The sequence below is a fragment of the Lampetra fluviatilis genome, chromosome 26 (assembly GCF_964198595.1).
Source record: "Lampetra fluviatilis chromosome 26, kcLamFluv1.1, whole genome shotgun sequence".
In the NCBI taxonomy this organism is placed as follows: domain Eukaryota; kingdom Metazoa; phylum Chordata; class Hyperoartia; order Petromyzontiformes; family Petromyzontidae; genus Lampetra; species Lampetra fluviatilis.
The window spans coordinates 3,899,529-3,919,616 of record NC_136300.1 but is presented as its reverse complement, the minus strand read 5'-3'; the positions used below and the strand labels follow the sequence as shown (position 1 = coordinate 3,919,616).

The 20,088-nt window shown below is 39.1% G+C and overlaps 1 protein-coding gene across 1 annotated transcript; it reads right to left on the bottom strand.

Moving 5' to 3' along the window:
* Positions 1–18: 18 nt before the first annotated feature.
* Positions 19–19,101, bottom strand: TERB1 (telomere repeat binding bouquet formation protein 1). Its single transcript, XM_078868894.1, is given in 21 exon segments — positions 19–36; positions 1,144–1,344; positions 3,055–3,119; positions 3,535–3,645; positions 4,925–5,086; positions 5,893–5,982; positions 6,319–6,419; positions 6,596–7,143; positions 7,666–7,814; positions 8,917–9,042; positions 9,505–9,636; positions 10,273–10,425; positions 11,524–11,646; positions 11,967–12,082; positions 12,376–12,436; positions 13,019–13,150; positions 13,830–13,976; positions 15,738–15,848; positions 16,282–16,334; positions 16,336–16,378; positions 19,095–19,101. Coding segments are annotated over 21 exon segments (2,649 nt in total).
* Between the last annotated feature and the right edge of the window lie 987 nt (positions 19,102–20,088).

The following is a 20,088-nucleotide window of genomic DNA, read 5'->3' as shown; positions in this document are numbered from 1 at the left end:
AAAGTTTTAAGTCAAAATTCAGAACTTCTTCGTTAACTGTGGCAAAACAGCAAAGTGTGGAGTGAAAAATGGCTTTTGTTTATACTTCTCTGAGATCATTTTCGACTTAATTATAATTGTAACATAAATTGTGTTTTGTATATTGAAAATTTACCACATGTAACATTGCTTAAAAAACTGATCTATTATAATGCATTGTTGAAGGCTTTCCATGCCGTTAGACGGGTGTGGAGGGGGAGACCCAGATATAATCGTCTATGGCTAGGAATCGAACTGTGGTTTATAGAGAAATACGCTAACCACTGTGCCACCTGGTCAGCTATTATACCCTCATAATTCGCAAAATAATGCTGATGACTGGAGGCAATTGCCTGAGAAAGAAAAACAAAACCTGTAATTTACCACAAATGCATTTGAAGCGCCAATGCGTGGACAAGGTGACTGCCATTACGGCCTTCAACAATACAGTACTTGTTGAAATTGTGATAAGCATGCAGGCATGTGATGTGGGCTTCCATCCACAAACACGTTACTGTACAAAATTAATGAGTAAGGACGGAAGGAAAGTACATTTTAAATAATTACATTGATAAACGTGTAACTCTTATAACCTAGGTTATCACGAGTGTGCAGTATTCATACATTGTAAGCTCTATTAAACAGTGCTGTCTTGGATTCTCTACTGGACGAGTTAAATGTATGCGAAGAGTCTTGAACATGCAGAGGCAGCGAGTTCGAGGGTGGTCGATAATTAAAAAGTCATCCCATACATCACTAAAGTTAAAACTTTAAAGCATCCCACTGACAATGTAAAAATGTAAAATATTAATCTGCAAATTAAGTCCAATGTAAATTCCCACAATAAAACCTCGCCTTCAACAAAATGTCCTAGATTTGAAGCTTTCGTGACTGCAATGATTCATATTCTTAGGTTTTTTCGGTAAAGTCACGTAGGTAAAAACATTAAAAAGTTAAATATTATTTTTATTTTATTTTACTTTTTAATGTTTTTACCTACGTGACTTTACTGAAAAAACCTAAGAATATTCAACAAAATGTTATACATTTTAATGTAATCATTGTAATATTTCACTGTTTTGCTGCATCCATTAATATGTGACGGTAAGAAAAAAAAATTCTTACCTTCAGTTGCTTATATTTTTTTGCGAGCTGAACATTGGTTCGCCCTTTCTGGAAGGGATAGCTCCAAAGGATCTGGTTCCAGCAGTGTCCAAACTTATCGACGCCTTGCTGCAGGTACATCACTTCATGATTTGTAAAGTTGGACCTTTTCTTGTGTTTCTTATCTTCTGAATTGTCAAGTACATAGCTAAAGTCGATGTCCTGTTTTGAATGTTTACACAAACATGTACACACATGGTCACGCAAAAGGTCAGCTTCATAGTTTGGTGTGAACATCTAATGTAAGTCACATTATTTAGCACTTAAGGTCGGTACAGCATACAAAGGGGCAGTGAAACATAGACCAGGCAAGCTCAACCCTTGCTCCTCAGCCACGCCATAATGTCCAGGCTTCTGCTGTTACCTAACAATGTGGGCAAACTCCAGAAGCCTGTAATGAGAAACCCACCCACAAGGTAATCAAAACAAGGTCCCTGTACAAATCCATGGAATGTGCGGTGTGCTCATCCCACAACGTGCGGTTGGAAGATTGCTCATGTCTAAATATTCCCAGTTTCCTCTACACAGCCTCCTCATTCGAGATCCAAACTTCACACCTGCTGGCCTTGGCATTCCTTCAAGACACTGGTGTGCTATTAACCATCAGCAGGATGATGCGCACATATCCTTTATAAATGGAAAATTAAAGACGATCCAATGCGACTTGGGCGTGCAACCCAAACTATGGACCATATCGTAAACTAATGTAGTCTGTGCTCCTTTCACAGAGAAACAGCAAAATGACACAAACTATCTCCTGAAGCCCTCGTGGGCTACCAGACATGGACGTTGTCATTCAGCTCCTGAACATATTACCATAAACAATATTGTAATTTATTCTTTTCTTGCTGGTGTTGATTAAACTTTATATATTCTGATTCTAAATTAGCATAGCAGGTAAAAAAAAATCCATTACTAATGCACTTTACCATACATTAATCCAGTTGATAGGATTGCTGTAGTGTTGACCACCTAACCAAATCCACAATTGTAGCTTAGCAGTATCACCAGCAGATGGTGCTGTGCGCCAGAATGCGTGCTACGAAAATCTTTATACTGGTAGGAACCTCCTGGTTACACCAGCCCACAGGGGATTATTGTGTCCGTCCGTCCGTCGTGCAGGGAGGGGCTGGGTGGGGAGGGGAGGGTGGGGAGGGGCTGGGTGGGGAGGGGAGGCTGGGTGGGGAGAGTGGGGAGGGGCTGAGTGGGGAGGGGCTGGGTGGGGAGGGTGAGGCTGGGTGGGGGGTGGGAGGGGTGGGGCTGGGTGGGGAGGGGCTGGTCACCCCGTGGTGCCCTTATAAAACTCAACGTTTAACCTACTCACGACGGCTTGTGCCCACCCTCACAGTTGGGCATATTTGCGGAATACACCACGCCGCCGTTGACCCTGGCCATTGACCGAGCAACCCAACGTTCCTACCAGCTCCCTCCGCAGGAATGTGTTCAAAAAAATGTAACTGTCGATTACCACAAAGCAGACTGGAAGCTTTTAAAAAGTTGCACAACTCTTTCATTTCCTGTAAAAACTGACTGGTGGTAAACTACATCTTGTTGGCCACTTCTACAAAAACGTATGTTCCCATCGCAACTGGTGTATTTTTAGAGTATTGCAACAAAGCAGAATTGTAGAGATAAGTCTTAACAGCCTACATTTGGTGAAATTTCATGAAATACGAGTAACATCATTGGGTACCATCAAAACTCGGCACTTGAGCATGAGCTTTTATACAATGAAACTTGGTCAATGGTGGAACAATACAGTTATGACGTTTGAAATTTGAAAGCATGCGCATTGCATTTTATACATTTTATACTTGTTCCATGCTCTGTGTAAGAGTATGGTAACGTTTCATCAGCTTGATGTCTACTTACAGAGTCACTGGAGCTGAAGTAATATGTATCCATGTTGTTTTTGTTCGGTGACCGTTTCACGCCACCTACGGTAAAGGAATTTAGAGTGATGCTACGGTATAAACATTTTTTATTTATTTAAATGCATCCGTGAATTTAATATTACACTGGAAAAATACACATTCAAGAAAAAGATGCGCATGCCATTTATATAATTCTGAGCTGAATCAAAACTACATCAACTATAATGCTGACAACAGTAAATGTCTCTGATCAGCAGTTCTTCAAATTATATACTTTCAAAAAGAGTACTGTACATGAATGCAAATTCCATTGATACGTGGGAGGTCTGGACCGCCCTACTCAATATGCTGCCGCCGTGACCCTCACCAGGACAAGCGGATTGAGTAACGAACAAAAGAACGTGCAACTATGGAACTCTGTACTGCAGTGAATGAAACATTAAATTAAGTGCTCCTGCACATTGAGTCTCTAGAATACCTTCAGTCGTGGCTTTGACTTGGTGGAAGCTCTCAGTTTGAATCGTTTTCTGAGGTGTGACCACCAGGTCCGATCGTTCTGGCCGTTTTATGCGTGGGGTCAATGTGATATCTGTGAACATGGAAAGCACAGCCATGAATCCCTTTTGGCTTCAAACTTAAATGAAACCACACTTTAAAAATGAGGGTTCATTGCATTTTTCTGCACGGGGGATAAGGAGTACTGATCGAGTGAAGAGGACTGTGATGATGGTAGAGGCAGTATCTGGCATGGGGGGTTGCATAGTCCGTAAAATGTTAATGCCACCCAGTTGTACCTGGTCTGTATGGGGCATTTGGGTGTCACGCCACCGAAATATTGACTTTAAAAAAACTATCTTAATTCCTTAAAAGTAGGTTTTTTTTACTTTACACAATTAGCTAGCTTAAGTAAATTTCTTAAGGTTTTTATTATTTAGGCAGCCGCCCTGTGAATACAATCGGTTCCCAAGTGTATTCATCAATGACTGTCATGTAAATACAATTACTCTCATATGGCTGAGTGACTAGGAAAGTTCTGCCTTCTACTTTGTGGACCAGGTCACCTGAAATGATCTCAGAATTAGCTCTTATATCTACTACGATGGGCCATTCTTTAACACGAAGGTTCGCACTACCCCGGAGAGATCCAAATGCATACTTCATGCTTGTAATTACAATGAAAGCTATGAAGAGAAACACAACGATCGGATAATACTGCTTATATATTGTTAAGCTTAAATATTGTTAAGATACGTGGGCTTGGGCAGAACACGTCACTATAAAGGATGGTCGGTGATCACGAACAATAATTAAATGGCAACCAAAGCAAGGAACAGGACTAAAAGGACATTTACCAAAGAACAATGAGTAATACATCTTCTTGGTTCTTTCGGTAAAGTCACGTAGAAGGGAAGTAATAAAATAATAAAAATAAAACATAATAAAACAATTCTCACGACGTTTCGGCCACAACGCAAGCAGCCGTCCTCAAGCAGCCGTCCTCGCCTGAGGACGGCTGCTTGCGTTGTGGCCGAAACGTCGTGAGAATTGTTTTATTATGTTTTATTTTTATTATTTTATTACTTCCCTTCTACGTGACTTTACTGAAAGAACCAAGAAGATGAATCCCTGCAGTCACGAAAGCTTTCAATCGAAATGAGTAATACAATCACTCGTGTGTAGCAGCGAGATGGATTGTTACAACGTGAGCTGATGATTAAATCGGCATTCATCCAGCAGTGCAGAGAACATGGCAGACAAGAAAAGAAACACAATAACCGGACACGTACGATTTCAGCTAAGTCACTAATCTGCCACTTAACCTGCCACATCCTGGTGTCAGTCTACTGTGAGGCTACTGTGAGGCTCACTGTTGTAGGGCCTGGATCGATGCATAGCACAGGTCTTGCTGTGATTCACTTTGTATCTCTTCTCCAACTCCATGGTGATGTGATGGCGCGTGCATAAGCTCCCGCATTTCTGCACGATTGAATTGTAGCTTTTGCTATTCAAAGAGGAGTCGGTGATGCACCCTGGATGCACACGTGCATCGGAAAACATGCGTGCGCATTGCACAATGTGCCCACAGATATGCGCTGGTGAACATACCACAACGTTTAAACGTAACTATACATATATCGGGTGATACTCCGACATACCCTGACACACACAACCATAAACCATCCTATGCAACAAAGTCACTTAAACCACAATCTACCTAGCCAAGCAAGTTTTCAACTACATAATAATGAAACCGCCTGGAACTTGTGAAATACTTGTAAATTCTCTGTAATGGTATAAAAAATGTGTACCACCATTCCATCTGGCTGAATATGCCAGTGCATGTATTATATCGTCACATACATTACCGTTTAGGCCTCCACACTTTCTGGGTTATTTGACCATACTTCACCACATTGGTCAATGTTGGTTGGTGCAGGCAAAATGAGCATAAACACGGATGCATAAAAACACTGTAAATGTATACGATTTGGTTCTTTCGGTAAAGTCACGTAGGTAGAAAAATAATAGATTATTTCAGATTTTTTTTTTTACTAACTCGATCTGCGCACATACTACATGACAGAGTATCTCCTGCCATGCAGTATGATCTTATCAGATGTCGTAAGTTAAGCTGGCTTGAGCTTGGAAGTGCTGATCACTGTGCCTAACTGGCGTTATAGAGTGTGGGGGGCTACGTTGTGGGTAGCAGAGGTCAGTGCAGCAAACTACATTCACGGTCTTGATTTGAAAGCTTTCGTGACTGCAGGAATCCATACTCTTTGGTTCTTTCGGTAAAGTCATTCTGGCCTCGCCTTCATATTGTGTTAATACAAACCTGCACAACGCTGACTACAAGACAGAGTGGGGCTTCCATTTTTTCTTGAAATCTCCTCATCAAAGGCTTCCTTACAAATTGCCATAAGGTCTGTAACAAGACAAACAAAGGGTTGCAAGTGCATCTACATTGTGCAAAACAAAGCTTTTACCAGGTTAAAGTTAAAACACATTTTTTTTATCATCACATTTAGCATTTTAGTTTACATGTGAAATAACAATGCATGGATGATTTAACTACGAAGCTAAGTTGTTATGCTTGTTAATATACTGATTACAAATGTTACTACTTTTAGTGGTACATATCTGGTACTTTTACAAATATCTATTCAAAAATCCTATTAATTTCAACAAGTGTGAGTGTCACCTCTACAAGGAATGTGCAAACAGTTTACAGAGAAAGGGAAAATCTACGTTGTCAAATTACCAAGTTGTGAGTTTGAATGTTCAACATCATTCTCGTAATTCCTGGAGCCTTCAGAGTATTCCCTTAAGTTGCTATCTTCTTTCTCTTGGTGTTGTTCAACTCTGTAAGCAAGTGGGGTTTTTATTAATATGAGTACATACCAGGTGTGTACGTGAAATTGTACAAACCATAATAAGTTTTCCTCGTGAACTATTGAAATTATTATTAAATCCTTGGTTCAACACGAACGACAAACTTCCACTCAGCTTAACCACAAAGCCCAATAAGTAGCACAAACCTCTGTTTCTTCACAGGAAGAGGTACATTCTCTTCATCCGCGTGTTGTTTCTCAAATTGAAGTTTCCTTTTAAAAGAGGCACTTTGGGGTAACCTACGAGGCGTCTCCCTCTCAGCCCTCTGCCCAACAGATCTCAAGGGCAGCATGGGCTTCACAAACCCACCAGTGTCTTGTTGTAAAGGCAGCGCTGCCTTTACGCCATCGACCGGTATTTTATGCTGGGCTTCCATGCAGGTCTCTTCCCACCGAGTCAACAAGACTGCTCCTCGCCGCTCTGCGATACTATTGGGCTGTCCAACATATGCAGTTTGGTTAACTTTCGCAGACGATTCTTCACTTTGGCATGGGTGTTGCTGGCCTAATAAAGACACAATATTTTTATTTTGCTGTTGTTGATTTGACATTTTCTTTATGGATAGCAATACCTTTTCCATATTGTTCCTGGTCGGTGACTGCTTTGTGGTCAGAGTGGATTGCCATTGCAGCAACTTCGAGTCAATGACATCCTTCACCATTTGCAATGAGGCCAAGTCTCCCTCACTGGAACCCTGAAACATGATCAGATGCCCAAGAGACAACTTCACTGTATATGCATTTGTATTGTTGTTCAAATAAAATAAATTAAGATGTTATAATGTGGTATCGATAATTATGCTTTGTACGCTATATTTGCATCCTTGTAAAAATTGTCAAAACTAGATACAAAAAAGTTGATAGAACATACAACTTAAAATAATCCACAGTGCCTCTTTAAGAATACATCTCATGGGTCATAGCACCTGCATACCTATGTTGAATACTATCCCAAAGTCTGTTATTTTTGGTGAAGTCGTGCTACATATTAATTACATATTGGTTCCATTATATTTTGGTCTAGTAACTAAAACGAGTTTTCTAAAACGAGTCTTAGTTACTCATTAAGCTTAGACAATTATCAAAAAGCAATCAAAAGAAAAAATACTTACTGAAATGCATTTAATAACACTTTACATAAAGTACATCAAACACGTTAATTGGTTTGCCTTACTAATACTTGCAACAATTAAAAAAAGTTAGGCTATATACTGCACCTGTTCTTGAAACATTTGCTCTTTCCTCGTTTTCATCTCCTTCAGCATGTCCACCATGTAATGGGGCATTGTGTGGGTCCTGAGCTGTGAATTTCCAGTGTCATTGCGTTCAACCAACTCGTTCATGGCACTCTTCACATAGGTGTTTGCTGAAAACAGTGGCACAACATGAACACATTTGAAGTGGACATTTTATACAAACACAAGGCAACATGCATTTTTTAAAAGAAAAAGACCACCATTGGGTGGGAACATCAATCAGGCAACACTCAAGAACAAATTCTACTACAACATTTCCTTAATGTTGTATATCTGCAGAAATCACATACATCTTCTTGAGTTTTTTCGGTAAAGTCACGTAGAAAGTAAAATAAAATAAAAACAAAAATCACGACGTTTCGGAGGCAACACAAGTCTCCGTCATCAGGTGGGACCGTCACAGCCAGATTAGCTGTATCAAGTGAGGCAATGATTCAAGATGTAATCCCTTAAAAGCGAGTTGAGGGGGGAGGGAGAGGGAGGGGGGAGCTCATCAGACTATGGTAGCCAATGAAAGGAACGTATCGGGAGGGAGGGGGGGCGAGGCCAAAAGGGTGGGCGATGGACGTGGAAGCGCTTGTGCGCAAGCGGCCAATTACTGCACACGCCAACACAATGGAGCGTTGGCGTGTGCAGTAATTGGCCGCTTGCGCACAAGCGCTTCCACGTCCATCGCCCACCCTTTTGGCCTCGCCCCCCCTCCCTCCCGATACGTTCCTTTCATTGGCTACCATAGTCTGATGAGCTCCCCCCTCCCTCTCCCTCCCCCCTCAACTCGCTTTTAAGGGATTACATCTTGAATCATTGCCTCACTTGATACAGCTAATCTGGCTGTGACGGTCCCACCTGATGACGGAGACTTGTGTTGCCTCCGAAACGTCGTGATTTTTGTTTTTATTTTATTTTACTTTCTACGTGACTTTACCGAAAAAACTTAAGAAGATGATTCCTTGCAGTCACGAAAGCTTCAAATCTAGAATTAAATCACATACAGTCTATCCATCATAAAGCAAAAAAATGCACATTACAGTATGATAATTTTAAATAAACATTAAAAAGCATCATTATTTTTTTATAAAAATTCCTAAATGCTCAAATGCCATAAAAATGTAAACAGAATGTCAGTACTGTATGGAAAATATTGGCAAAGTAAGACCTCCACTAAAATTGCTCACTCTCACATGATCCCGTTTCGTATACATCGATGCTCACTCAGTTTAATGCAGCTCTGCAGGATGAACGTGGCGGCCTTGCTTATCTCTTCATCCTGCGCCTCAACCATCATCTGCACCAGCAAGGGAAGGCCATGGCTCTCAAGGAGCTGCCTCTGGTTCTCCACTGTGAGGACAAAGGTAAAAACCCAAAGTTTGCGTGGAGACTATTTACATGAGATTCCCAGGGAGTGAAGAACACCAAACATTAACATGTTTCTGAGAAGACACTAAGACGACTGCAACAACTCCTTTCACAGTCATTTGCCCATTACAAGCACAATAACAAAGGTAACTTCAAACAAGTAACACATCACAAAAATAAAGCAACCATTGTTTTGTTCTCGAAATGTAAAGGCAAAACAGACCTCAATGAACTGTTGTCACCTTGTAACAAAAAAAAGATGTGCATTTCATTTGACTGGCATTTATCGAAGTTTAGTTGTGCTCCTATTAAGTAAATCCAATTCTACAGTTAGCTAAAATATTTAAAGTAGCTTTAAACTTAAAATATTTTAAAAGTACTTTTTATGTTGAATAAACAAGTTCATAGAAATGTGCTGTGTTATAAAACAACATTTCTACTGACCACAATCTTCAGTGGCATGCCCAATGGTTATCAGGATTGCCAATTTGCTGTTTACATCGTGGGGGCTCTTCAGCAACAGCGAGACCATGTGGGGCACCACGCAGTGCTTCGACAGCTGAAATGCCAACTTGGCTAGAAAAATGCATGAAACAGAATTGTCACCACAATGTGAAGGTTAACTAGTTTCATGTACATATTCTCTGCACCGTAATGAATTTTGTGAGAGTGTAATGTTAAAATTGTAGTAAGCAAAGGTATTTGGTCGGTTATGTGTAGTTCAGTCTATTATAATCACCACTGCACAGTTGTCACTAATCATCCAGTAATGTTACCCATATGAATGTCTGTCTTGGTGGACTAGTCAATTATAATACACAGTTTTTAAAGTATAATTGCCCCTGGCCATTTCCCATCATATAAAATATAATAATTCACATCCCTTTATGAATCCAATGCATGAAGGCCTCCTCAAGATATGTCTGTCATTGAGATTAAACGCTTATACTTCTCCACGCTTGTCGTTGTAGGTTGATGAAGGAGAGGCACCAGGACTAGTTCAGATATCACTTGCCATTGATGTTTGCCAAGGTCGAAAATATAATTCATATTGCCTGGTACAAAGTGCAGTGCACTAACCACTTCACCACTACTCTCCCTTATAGTGTCTCTTTTGAACTTTACGTGTATGCGTACACTTGAAAGTTATCATAAGTTATTTGGTATGATTAAAAGTAGTTGACCCAAAACAGTGGATGACAAAAGTCTTACTTTGGTCGGTAACACAGACGTCAATAGTCTTCGTGATGGTCACTGCCAATGGAAAGTTAGTGGGGCCAAAGTTGTTTTCCAGTGTAAATCTGGAGAGAACTTGGGCCAGAGCACTGAGGCCTCCACTCCGTGCAAATTGCTCTTGGCAAAATGCTGCACACTCAGCAAAGTGCACACACACACACAACACAAACCGAGCAGATCACTGGCACACGTAAAAAAAATTACAAAGAACATCTACTACAATAGTTTTATTGAGAACCTGGGCTGCAATCCTGAGATCACTCCCCCTAAAACTGCTTTTAAAAAAGGTTGGCTTTGTGCTAAATAAAAAGGACACATTCCATGTGTACCATCACTACCATGCATGAGTTTACTTTACAAATGTAACCGAACTTTACCTTTACATTTTTGCGAACCGAACATGACTTTGCAATTGCAAATGTGCATACAATTAACCGTTAATCATTCACCACTCGACACAGCAGCCCACCCATGGGTTAAATTAACAGGATCCACTGGGCCATACCACTGAACATAATCTAACAAGATAGCCACCACTTCTATGTTCTGTTTCTCCGCACGTTCATCAATACTCTACAGGACACCAGTGTTATAAATAAAAGTGATATTTTTTTCAACAGGTTGCAGCCTCAATCGGGAAATGAAAACCCAATGGCCCAAATCACAATCGATGGTTAACTGTTACAAGTGAAATGTGATTAATCAAAATAAATGTTCTCTATATCTAGAGCCATATCAGACCGCTCCCAAATATATTGTATATAAACAGCATACAGTACTTTCCTCAACTAGAAATTCAATTTAAATGTTCCTGGTGCCAGTCTAACCACTTGTGACCACTAAAAAAGAACCTTGTACACAAATCATGTGATGTCAGCAACTCAACAGTGACATAATAGTTTAATACTGTAAAACATTTTTCAGTTTTGTTAAATTTTTGTTACCTATTAGCTGACCCACTTACTTGTCAGAATATTTCTGTGCGCATATAAATCACCAACTAAACTGAAATGTGAGACTGGCTTGAAAACAATCTATCTACCAGTGGGCATGTGACTTTCAACATGGCAAGAGTGGCTTACGAAATGTAACAGAACGTGTTTGTCTACTCCACCACACATGGTAAATAAAAAAAGCAGAAATAATTTGAAATGGTCGCTTTAAGTTGACTACCACATGTGTAAGAATGTGGTTGCATTGAAATTTACAAGAAAAATGTAAGCTTACCATTGTTGGAAACCACTCCAGTGATAAATGAACATTGGGAGGCGACGATACCAGGCGATGAGCTCAGAGTGAGACTCTCAGCTACACTCGGCAAGACTGATGCACACATATTTTGATTTTCCTCTGCAACAGAGAACATTCTCATGATTGCTCAAGAAACAAATCTTTATTACTTCCTGTAGCTTTTTAAAATGTAAGTTATTGTACATCATTTACATGAACGTATGTGTAAACTTCGATTTACGTGACGTTTCAACCTTTTCACATAAGTAAAGAAAAATACCAGTTTCATGTAAAAATGATTCCAATATCCAAATTATTTTGACCAAAATTATATACCTCCTATGTGTTTTTTTATCTGTAACACCGCTTCAAGTGTTTGCAAAAAATGTGCAACCCTGACTCAATAAAAAAATATTTTTTTCCTAAAAGATTTTCAATACCATGCTGAGGATTGTTTACACTTGCGCATAAGGCCCTAGCAAGATCAGACCAGTGTGAGAGTTCCTCTTCAGAATCCCTGTTGCCATGTCTCGAAAGTTCACTTGGGAGACCACTTCTTTTACCAGCAGAAAGACGACAAATACAACATCAGTGGAAACATTGTAGGTACATTTATACACATTCCATTTTGCATTTAAAAATGCTGAATTCACCATTTAAAGTTTCTCAGTGATGTTCAGGGCCAATATTCTTAAGTGCTAAATTATATCCCCAAGTTCCATTTAAGAGTTGTACTTTTGATCAAGTTCATCATATTTTTGTAAAATATTTTAGCTTCTTACCATATACACCAAATAGGTGGTAAAATTAGGTGAGTGCAGCAGAATTAAAAAGTAGTTAATCGTTTACCTGAAAACGCTAAGCATTGTGTTTAGACAGTTAGATGTCCGAGCAAGGCTCTGCCCTCGGTCTGTGAACACCAAAAAAACATGCGTTGTTTTCAATAAAAAATAAAATTGCCAAAGATATCCACTATGCGTTGTATCAAATATCTCCATTGAAATGCTTGTACAAATCAACGAGTATTAGAGTATTTACAATGAGCCTAATAATGGCATTACTAAGTAGACCTAGGTGACATACACATGCAAATAAGTGCACCAGTGAATTTGCTTTCAGCATATTTTCAATATTATGTGGGCTTTCATTAATATTTATTATGCACGTATAATAACATACACTCCCGTTTAATATGTTTACTACTTTATTTAACTAATATCTTATCAGGGAAACATTATACAGGAAATGGTGTATACACACCTCAAATAAAACAAGTAAAAACAATCTAATGTTTAGGTTACATCATGAAATAACCAGCTTTCGCCCTCCATATTGGTTAATTTTGGAACCAAATTCCAAAAAGAGCATGTAAATGTAAAAACAAAAAGTCACGAAAAAGCCTCCATATTTTCACAATTATTAATGACCACCGAAATACTAGATATGAAAAGATGTGCCACCACAGAGCTCACAAGCAAACCTGTAATCTTACTATTATTTGTGAGTAGTGCAAGGAGTAGATAGGAGGCACTTTTTTTAAGAATTCTCGACGATTTCGAGTCTTTTAAAAGTGAGCTAGCTCGAGTGAGCAGGGAAGATGTGCAGAGCCACTGCTTACAGAAAACTGGAAGGAGAAAGAAACACGAATGTTAAAGTTTAATAACGAAAATTAAACTTTAAATAACACAAAAACTTTTTTACACATTTCAGCAGCACTAAATAAGTGTTTTTCAATGCCACATATTGTTCATAATAAACGTTTTAGGGTTATTCATAAATGTTTCGTAACCCTCCACCACCCGACACAGCCAATCAGCAAAAAGTGTCACGTTGACAAAAGACAAATAGTTCACTACTTTAGCCCACCGGTGTGTTGAAGAGTGAAACCACAACATTTACTATTTTTGATTACGACGTTTCGCTGGTAATTGCCTACGTGTTAAACTGCCACATATTGTCTTAATGGCTATGTCATATCGTGACAACGTATGTATGGTAGGGGTACATCATTCAAATGCGAGCATCAAGTTGTTTTTAGTACCTGTGGCTTATATTTACACATTGGAGGATATGTACAAAAGCAGATGCTGAAAGGGCATATACACATACCATAAACCAAATTACTCTAAAAACAAGAACTATGCAAAGGTCATGAGCCCGTGGAGTATTCAAACAACTTTCCTGAGGTTTCACGTCTCCAACTTGCAGTGTTACAAATACAGGAAATGCCTAGTTGATGCATTTGTCAATACTTTGTGCCATAAGGCCCCGTTGTATCAGACCGAATCAACTTCTACACATACCGTTGTTCTCCACCAGCCTCCCCAGAAAAAACAAGATGACTTCTGTGACATCTTTGTGAGGGTTAGACCAGGCAAGCTGCTGTATGAAGTATAATCCACCACACTCCTTGAGGTACTTGCATGCTGCAGCTGCACAAGCAAATACACCTGTGCAATTATTTATAGAAGATAGCATTTTTAACAAATAGTTCCACAGCTGGTAAAGTCATCCTCAAATATTGTAAAAAACATTTTACACTGAAATGTAGTTTCATAAATTGGCTGTGCAGGGTTCATGTGAAATACTGAAAAAGTGGATATTACAACAATACTGTTAATCTTAAGTGGGTTACAGTTCAATAATTTATTTTCCCTTCTAGTGTATACACTACTGTTACACAACTTATTCTGATTCTCAAATTTGGCCGACGAAATAGGTTGGCTACAACAACCAACTAATATAAGAATAAATAAAACAAACTGCAATACTGACAATCATCCATAATAAACAGCAATGGAAAACAGAGAATCCAAACTAAATAAGTACAACTCCGATTAAGTCTCCCATATGCTATGAATATGCATATTGTAACACAAGTTTTCATTTCAAGTTTTCATTTATTAGGTATAGCCCTGTGAACCATGCGGCTCTTGAGTCGGGTGCAACCGCAACAAATAAAATATGAACAGAGAACATCTTAAAGTGACGACATGCAACAGAAACATCCTGAATAAACCAGCAAATCTTCCAGAAAAAAAAAAGTATTCCAACGCTGTGTGCAAAAATCCCAGTGTGATGCAAGTCAAACAATAACAACCATAAGACAATTTAGATTCAAGTTATCAGGCCAACTCCGCACTTCCGCAAGAAACATGGCTTAACCATGTTTTCGAAATCACCAAAATAAAGCTATAAAAACAATGTAAAAACAGTAATCATAGGAACTGTGACACCAAACAGTATAGCAGAAATCCAATAAACCGCGTTGATATGGGGGGACCCATATTGCAGATCCTATAATCTGTGGCGCACCACTTGTAATCCGTGAAAAAATGTTTGGACTGATGTAGTGTGCTGCAGATTGTGGAAACAAATGGTTGCGTGAATCCATTAATCCGTGAAAAAATATAAAATTACAAGGGAATTGCAGCATATGACTCGTGATCAAATCCACAATAAATCTGGGGTTTTATGAGGTTACAACTTTTTCTAAGACCCAACGCGTGAAAATCTCCCATATGGGTATATGTTATAACATTTGCATGTTTTATGTACTTGATATCCAAGTCCACAAAATGCATAATCACGTGAGATGAGCCAGTCTGTGGTGTGCACAATAAAAACAAATTTGCGAAGAAAATAAATACATCTTACTCCATATTGCTCCGCTTTCCAGCCCTCATCCACCTTCAGAGATCGCGGTTTGCGATCCGCAAAGTATTTTTCAATCTGCCCCAGTCTTCTGTGGATTACGGGGATCAGAACTGCCAATAATCCGCCAATTACCGTACAGAGAGATTCGCGGATTAATGGATCGCTAATTATTGGACTTCTGCTATATTTCGATTTAAAGCTTTCGTGACTGCAGGGATTCATCTTCTTGGTTCTTTCGGTAGTCACGTAGAATGGAAATAATAAAAATAAAACATAATAAAATAATTCTCACGACGTTTCGGCCACAACGCAAGCAGCCGTCCTCAGGTGGAGAGCAGGTCTGTCGACTCTGTCTTTTTATTATTATTATTTCCATTCTACGTGACTTCACCGAAAGAACCAAGAACACTTCTGCTATAGTTAAAATGTATAAAATATTGTACTGTGGTTAAACACTGTTTTTCAGAATCAGAATAAATAAGCCTTCTTTGTTATTCCTTTCTAATATATTTCAAACTTGTGCTAAAGTAAATGAAGATAATCCAAGGACCAACCGTTGTATGAGCAGATGGAAGAAAGAGTGATCACCGCCTGCTTATGGGTGGACGAGTCCTCGTTCTGAAACTTGAGACACTCCAACAAAAGGTCAACGTCCGTCTTCATCTCTGAGAATTAGTAGAAAAATGCAGACACTTGTCAAGTACATCATGACATTACACGATGCATCTATTCTGTAATGGTTCAAATGTTAAAAATGAGGGGGGAGGGATGGATTGCATAAACATTTTGAGAGCTTTTTTTTGCAGTTAAATTTAAGGAAACATTTACAACCCTCTAACACTGCACTATAGAAATGTCGCATAACATTAGAAAGACGCATGCATGCCATGGGATACGCGGACGTATAAACAGATACTCTATGGGGGGAAAGATCAGCGATACATTTCAGAATTCAAGCAATTAAACAAGACGGTGTAGAAAATCATCATTTATGACCGTGGTATTGGCAACAGCTTCAACACTACGTATACTGAATCATGAATTATTAAAAACAAATGGTTAAATGCCCAGCTTTGTGGTGTAAAATTATATATTCACCACTACGTATGGTCTTTTCAGCGTCGGTCACGCCGTGTTTGTCCATGTCCAGGGGTGGCTTTTGGTTCCCAAATGCTGAAGATTTCATAGATTCCTCCTTATGCATCGTGATAACAAGAAAGGTTACACTACAGAGTGGCACATCACGTACAAAGTCAGGATAGTTGTAGTTTAAGGAAGAGAATCAATAAAGAATTTGATGGCCAGCATTGTGTGTGGCATGGGTCCTCTCCCCTCGCCGTCACAAGAATGTGGAGTGTCCACTCATAACACTGTTGGACGTGACGACCACCCAACGATATTGATCATGAAGGGGAATACTTTTATGTATATTTGTGACTTTAATAACAATTACTGTACTGTAATAACATTACAAAAACCAAATACGTACGTTTGGTACAATACTTCATAGGATACTGTTACATCCAACATTTTTGTTTACAACATTATAGTTCATTTGCTAACACTAAATTCACTTCGGATGAAATGTAGACTATTAATATTAAATTACGGAGGAATATTTACATTTAGCAGATTGTATAAGAATCCAAAGTTTCAGCAATACAGTAGCCGCGAAGGAACGTACTGTACAGTAATTATCTCACATTTAAGTACAACTTTAAGACGAACAGAGTATAAACGTCTATGAATATTAATTATTCAATAATATGTTTGTTTATTTCAACAATAAAAGTGCGATCACCTTTAATACGGAGCGACCGCGCGGGTACGGCAACATCAACCACAGGCCTCAATTGCTGCTGAGGTAAATACCAACCAATTGCATTAAACTAATTATCTTATTACAACTCCCGTCGTGGCTTTACGTCGTTAAACGCACGTTACAGATTCTTTAATAAGTTTTACATTCCGCTTATTTCATATATCAACGTCAGCGGCCCAAGTAAAAATTTTGCCGTGAAAACTCCGCGTCCCGCCACGCACGGGGCCCGCCAACACCGGCAAACTTCGGCAAATTTATTAAACTTTTAACTCCAAAAACAAACTTTAATCGATTACCTTAATTAAATTACGGGCTGTGTACTCGAATGATGTTAATAAAAAGTCCGTAATCTCCCCGTGGGAAACGTTTGAAGGTTGACGTTGCGTTGACGACCCCCACAGCGCTCGAGCTAGACGTCAACTCCCTCGCCACGTGCGCAGGAGGTCGTGGGTTCGATCCCACGCATCGATCAACCCCCCTGATCAGTGCCCTCCCGACCTTGGTATAGACCAATTCAGACCTCGTTTGTCACCCCAATGGCTTTATAAATAGCAACGTTCATCCTATACACTACACTATACACTACACTAAACTATACTATACATTACACTATACACTAAACTATACACTACACTCTACACTACATTATACACTACACTATACACTACACTACTATACACTACACTACTATACACTATACACTACACTACTATACACTACACTACTATACACTACACTACTATACCCTTCACTATACACTACACTATACACTATACTATACACTAAACTACTATACACTACACTATACACTACACTATACATTACACTACACTACTATACACTACACTATACACTACACTATACATTACACTACTATACATTACACTACTATACACTACACTATACACTACACTAAACTATACACTATACTATACATTACACTATACACTACACTATACACTACACTACTATACACTACACTATACACTACACTATACATTACACTACTATACCCTTCACTATACACTACACTAAACTATACACTACACTATACACTAAACTATACACTACACTATACACTAAACTACTATACACTACACTATACATTACACTATACACTAAACTATACACTACACTATACACTAAACTACTATACACTACACTATACATTACACTACTATACACTATACACTACACTACACACTACTAGATATATATCAACCCCTTATCTGTGGATAAGCACCTCCTGGAGATCACTGTTCTGTCATCCACAGATACTCTTTAAATGCTAATAGTAAGAATGTTCCACCACTTTAAAATTATTTATCTTCTCCGTAGATCAGTGTGGATAATGGAAAATATTAATCGGCGCACGAATGGCAGAGCACTTTGGGGATGGGGATAATCGTAGTGGCAGGTAATATGATGGAATATCACTGAGATCACAGTACTTGACACCAACATCACTTGTGGCGTTAACAGGCACAAAAAACTATGCCATAACCCTTTGTGATATGTACATATGCCTGAATTGTTATTTGTATTTCTGTGACTGAGCAATTTTCCATACAGTTGAGCCACATTCGAAGTAACAATTTGTCATGTTTAGTTTTAAGTCACTTTACGCTGTTCAATGTTACACTTTGGTAAGGATGAACCTTGTAGTTGGACGGCGCAATTTGTAGAACAAGCGGCATGCAAGATGAATGTTACAGATTCACATGCCGTCTGGGGTCCGTTCAGCCCTCATCCACCCTGGCACGATAGAAACGAGTGCCACTCTGCGAGCAAAGACAACGGCAGGACTAGATGAAGACTTTCCACCGTCACAGGGATGTGGAATATACGTAACTAGTTTATGGTGTGTGAGCCTTGCGAGACGACATTGCGTGGAAAACCACTTTGATGGGGGCGGGGGGTGGTGTTGGAAAAACCATAGCAGCCGAGCCAAGATTAAAACAAAACTTAAGACTTTGCACTTTAGAACGACACACCCCTTGCTTGCACTGGTGTGTGTTACAGAGTAAGGCGTCAGGTGCCTGGAATCATTATCCCAGCGTCTATTTGGCTCAGTGCTTCATAGACATACCGGACATCTGTGAAGAAAGAACTTCATAGCTCATCTGATTCATCCCGTCTAAATACAGATTCTGAAATGTGGAAAGGGGATCAGTATTGTCTGCTCTATAAGTAACGCGGAAGCGCATTCTGTTTGCTATCAGCTTTTACCATCACACTCCACAGGAGGTGAATTGGTTTACTGATAATGGGGGGTATGTTTTATGAAGTGTTAAACATACATCTCAAAGCAATGTAGGCATTTAAGCAGACTTTGTCCCTATGGGTAGAACCAGTAAAACATTGGGTTGTAATTTTTGGAGTCAACATTTTAAAAACTTGCTTTGAAGATTTTATAGTTTTAGGCAAATTACCCATTAATTGTATCATATCATTAGAATATACATCATTCATTCAATCACAGTCATCTACATGTATATGACGTGACCCTTGGCTTTTTCAAATATTTAGATAAAATCGAATTGTCATTAATTAAATCGAATGATGAAATATAACGACGGTTAACGAATTGATGATAATAATGATGCTACATACAGCAGATGTTTAAAGATGACTGCAGTGGAAATGGGAAGACGAGTTTGGAATGTTCCTGCGCGCAAATTCTTACAAGGATATACTCATTTTACGCACTCCCAAGAATAAAGATAGGCTCAATTCCTGATAAGTAGTGTATAAGTACCAGATTAAGGCACAGACATGTTCACGCCATAAACAAGTTAACAGAAATGCTTGCATCAAAGTAAATTCCTGGATTGAGAGTTGGGGATGTGGACCTGTTTACGCGTTTGGCTGCCTATTTTCAGAAATAATTAATCTTGCACGCGTATCAAGTTTGACACGTGGTCTAATAGGTTATATATAATGGGCGGTGACACTGATTATCGCTTTTCACAGCAACTAAGAAATCATGTGAACATATCTTAGTTGAAATCGTCATAGGCAGGTGTCTTACTACTGCAGTAATCTCGTTCCTCACCAGAGCTCTCTTTGTTTTTGTTTTGCGT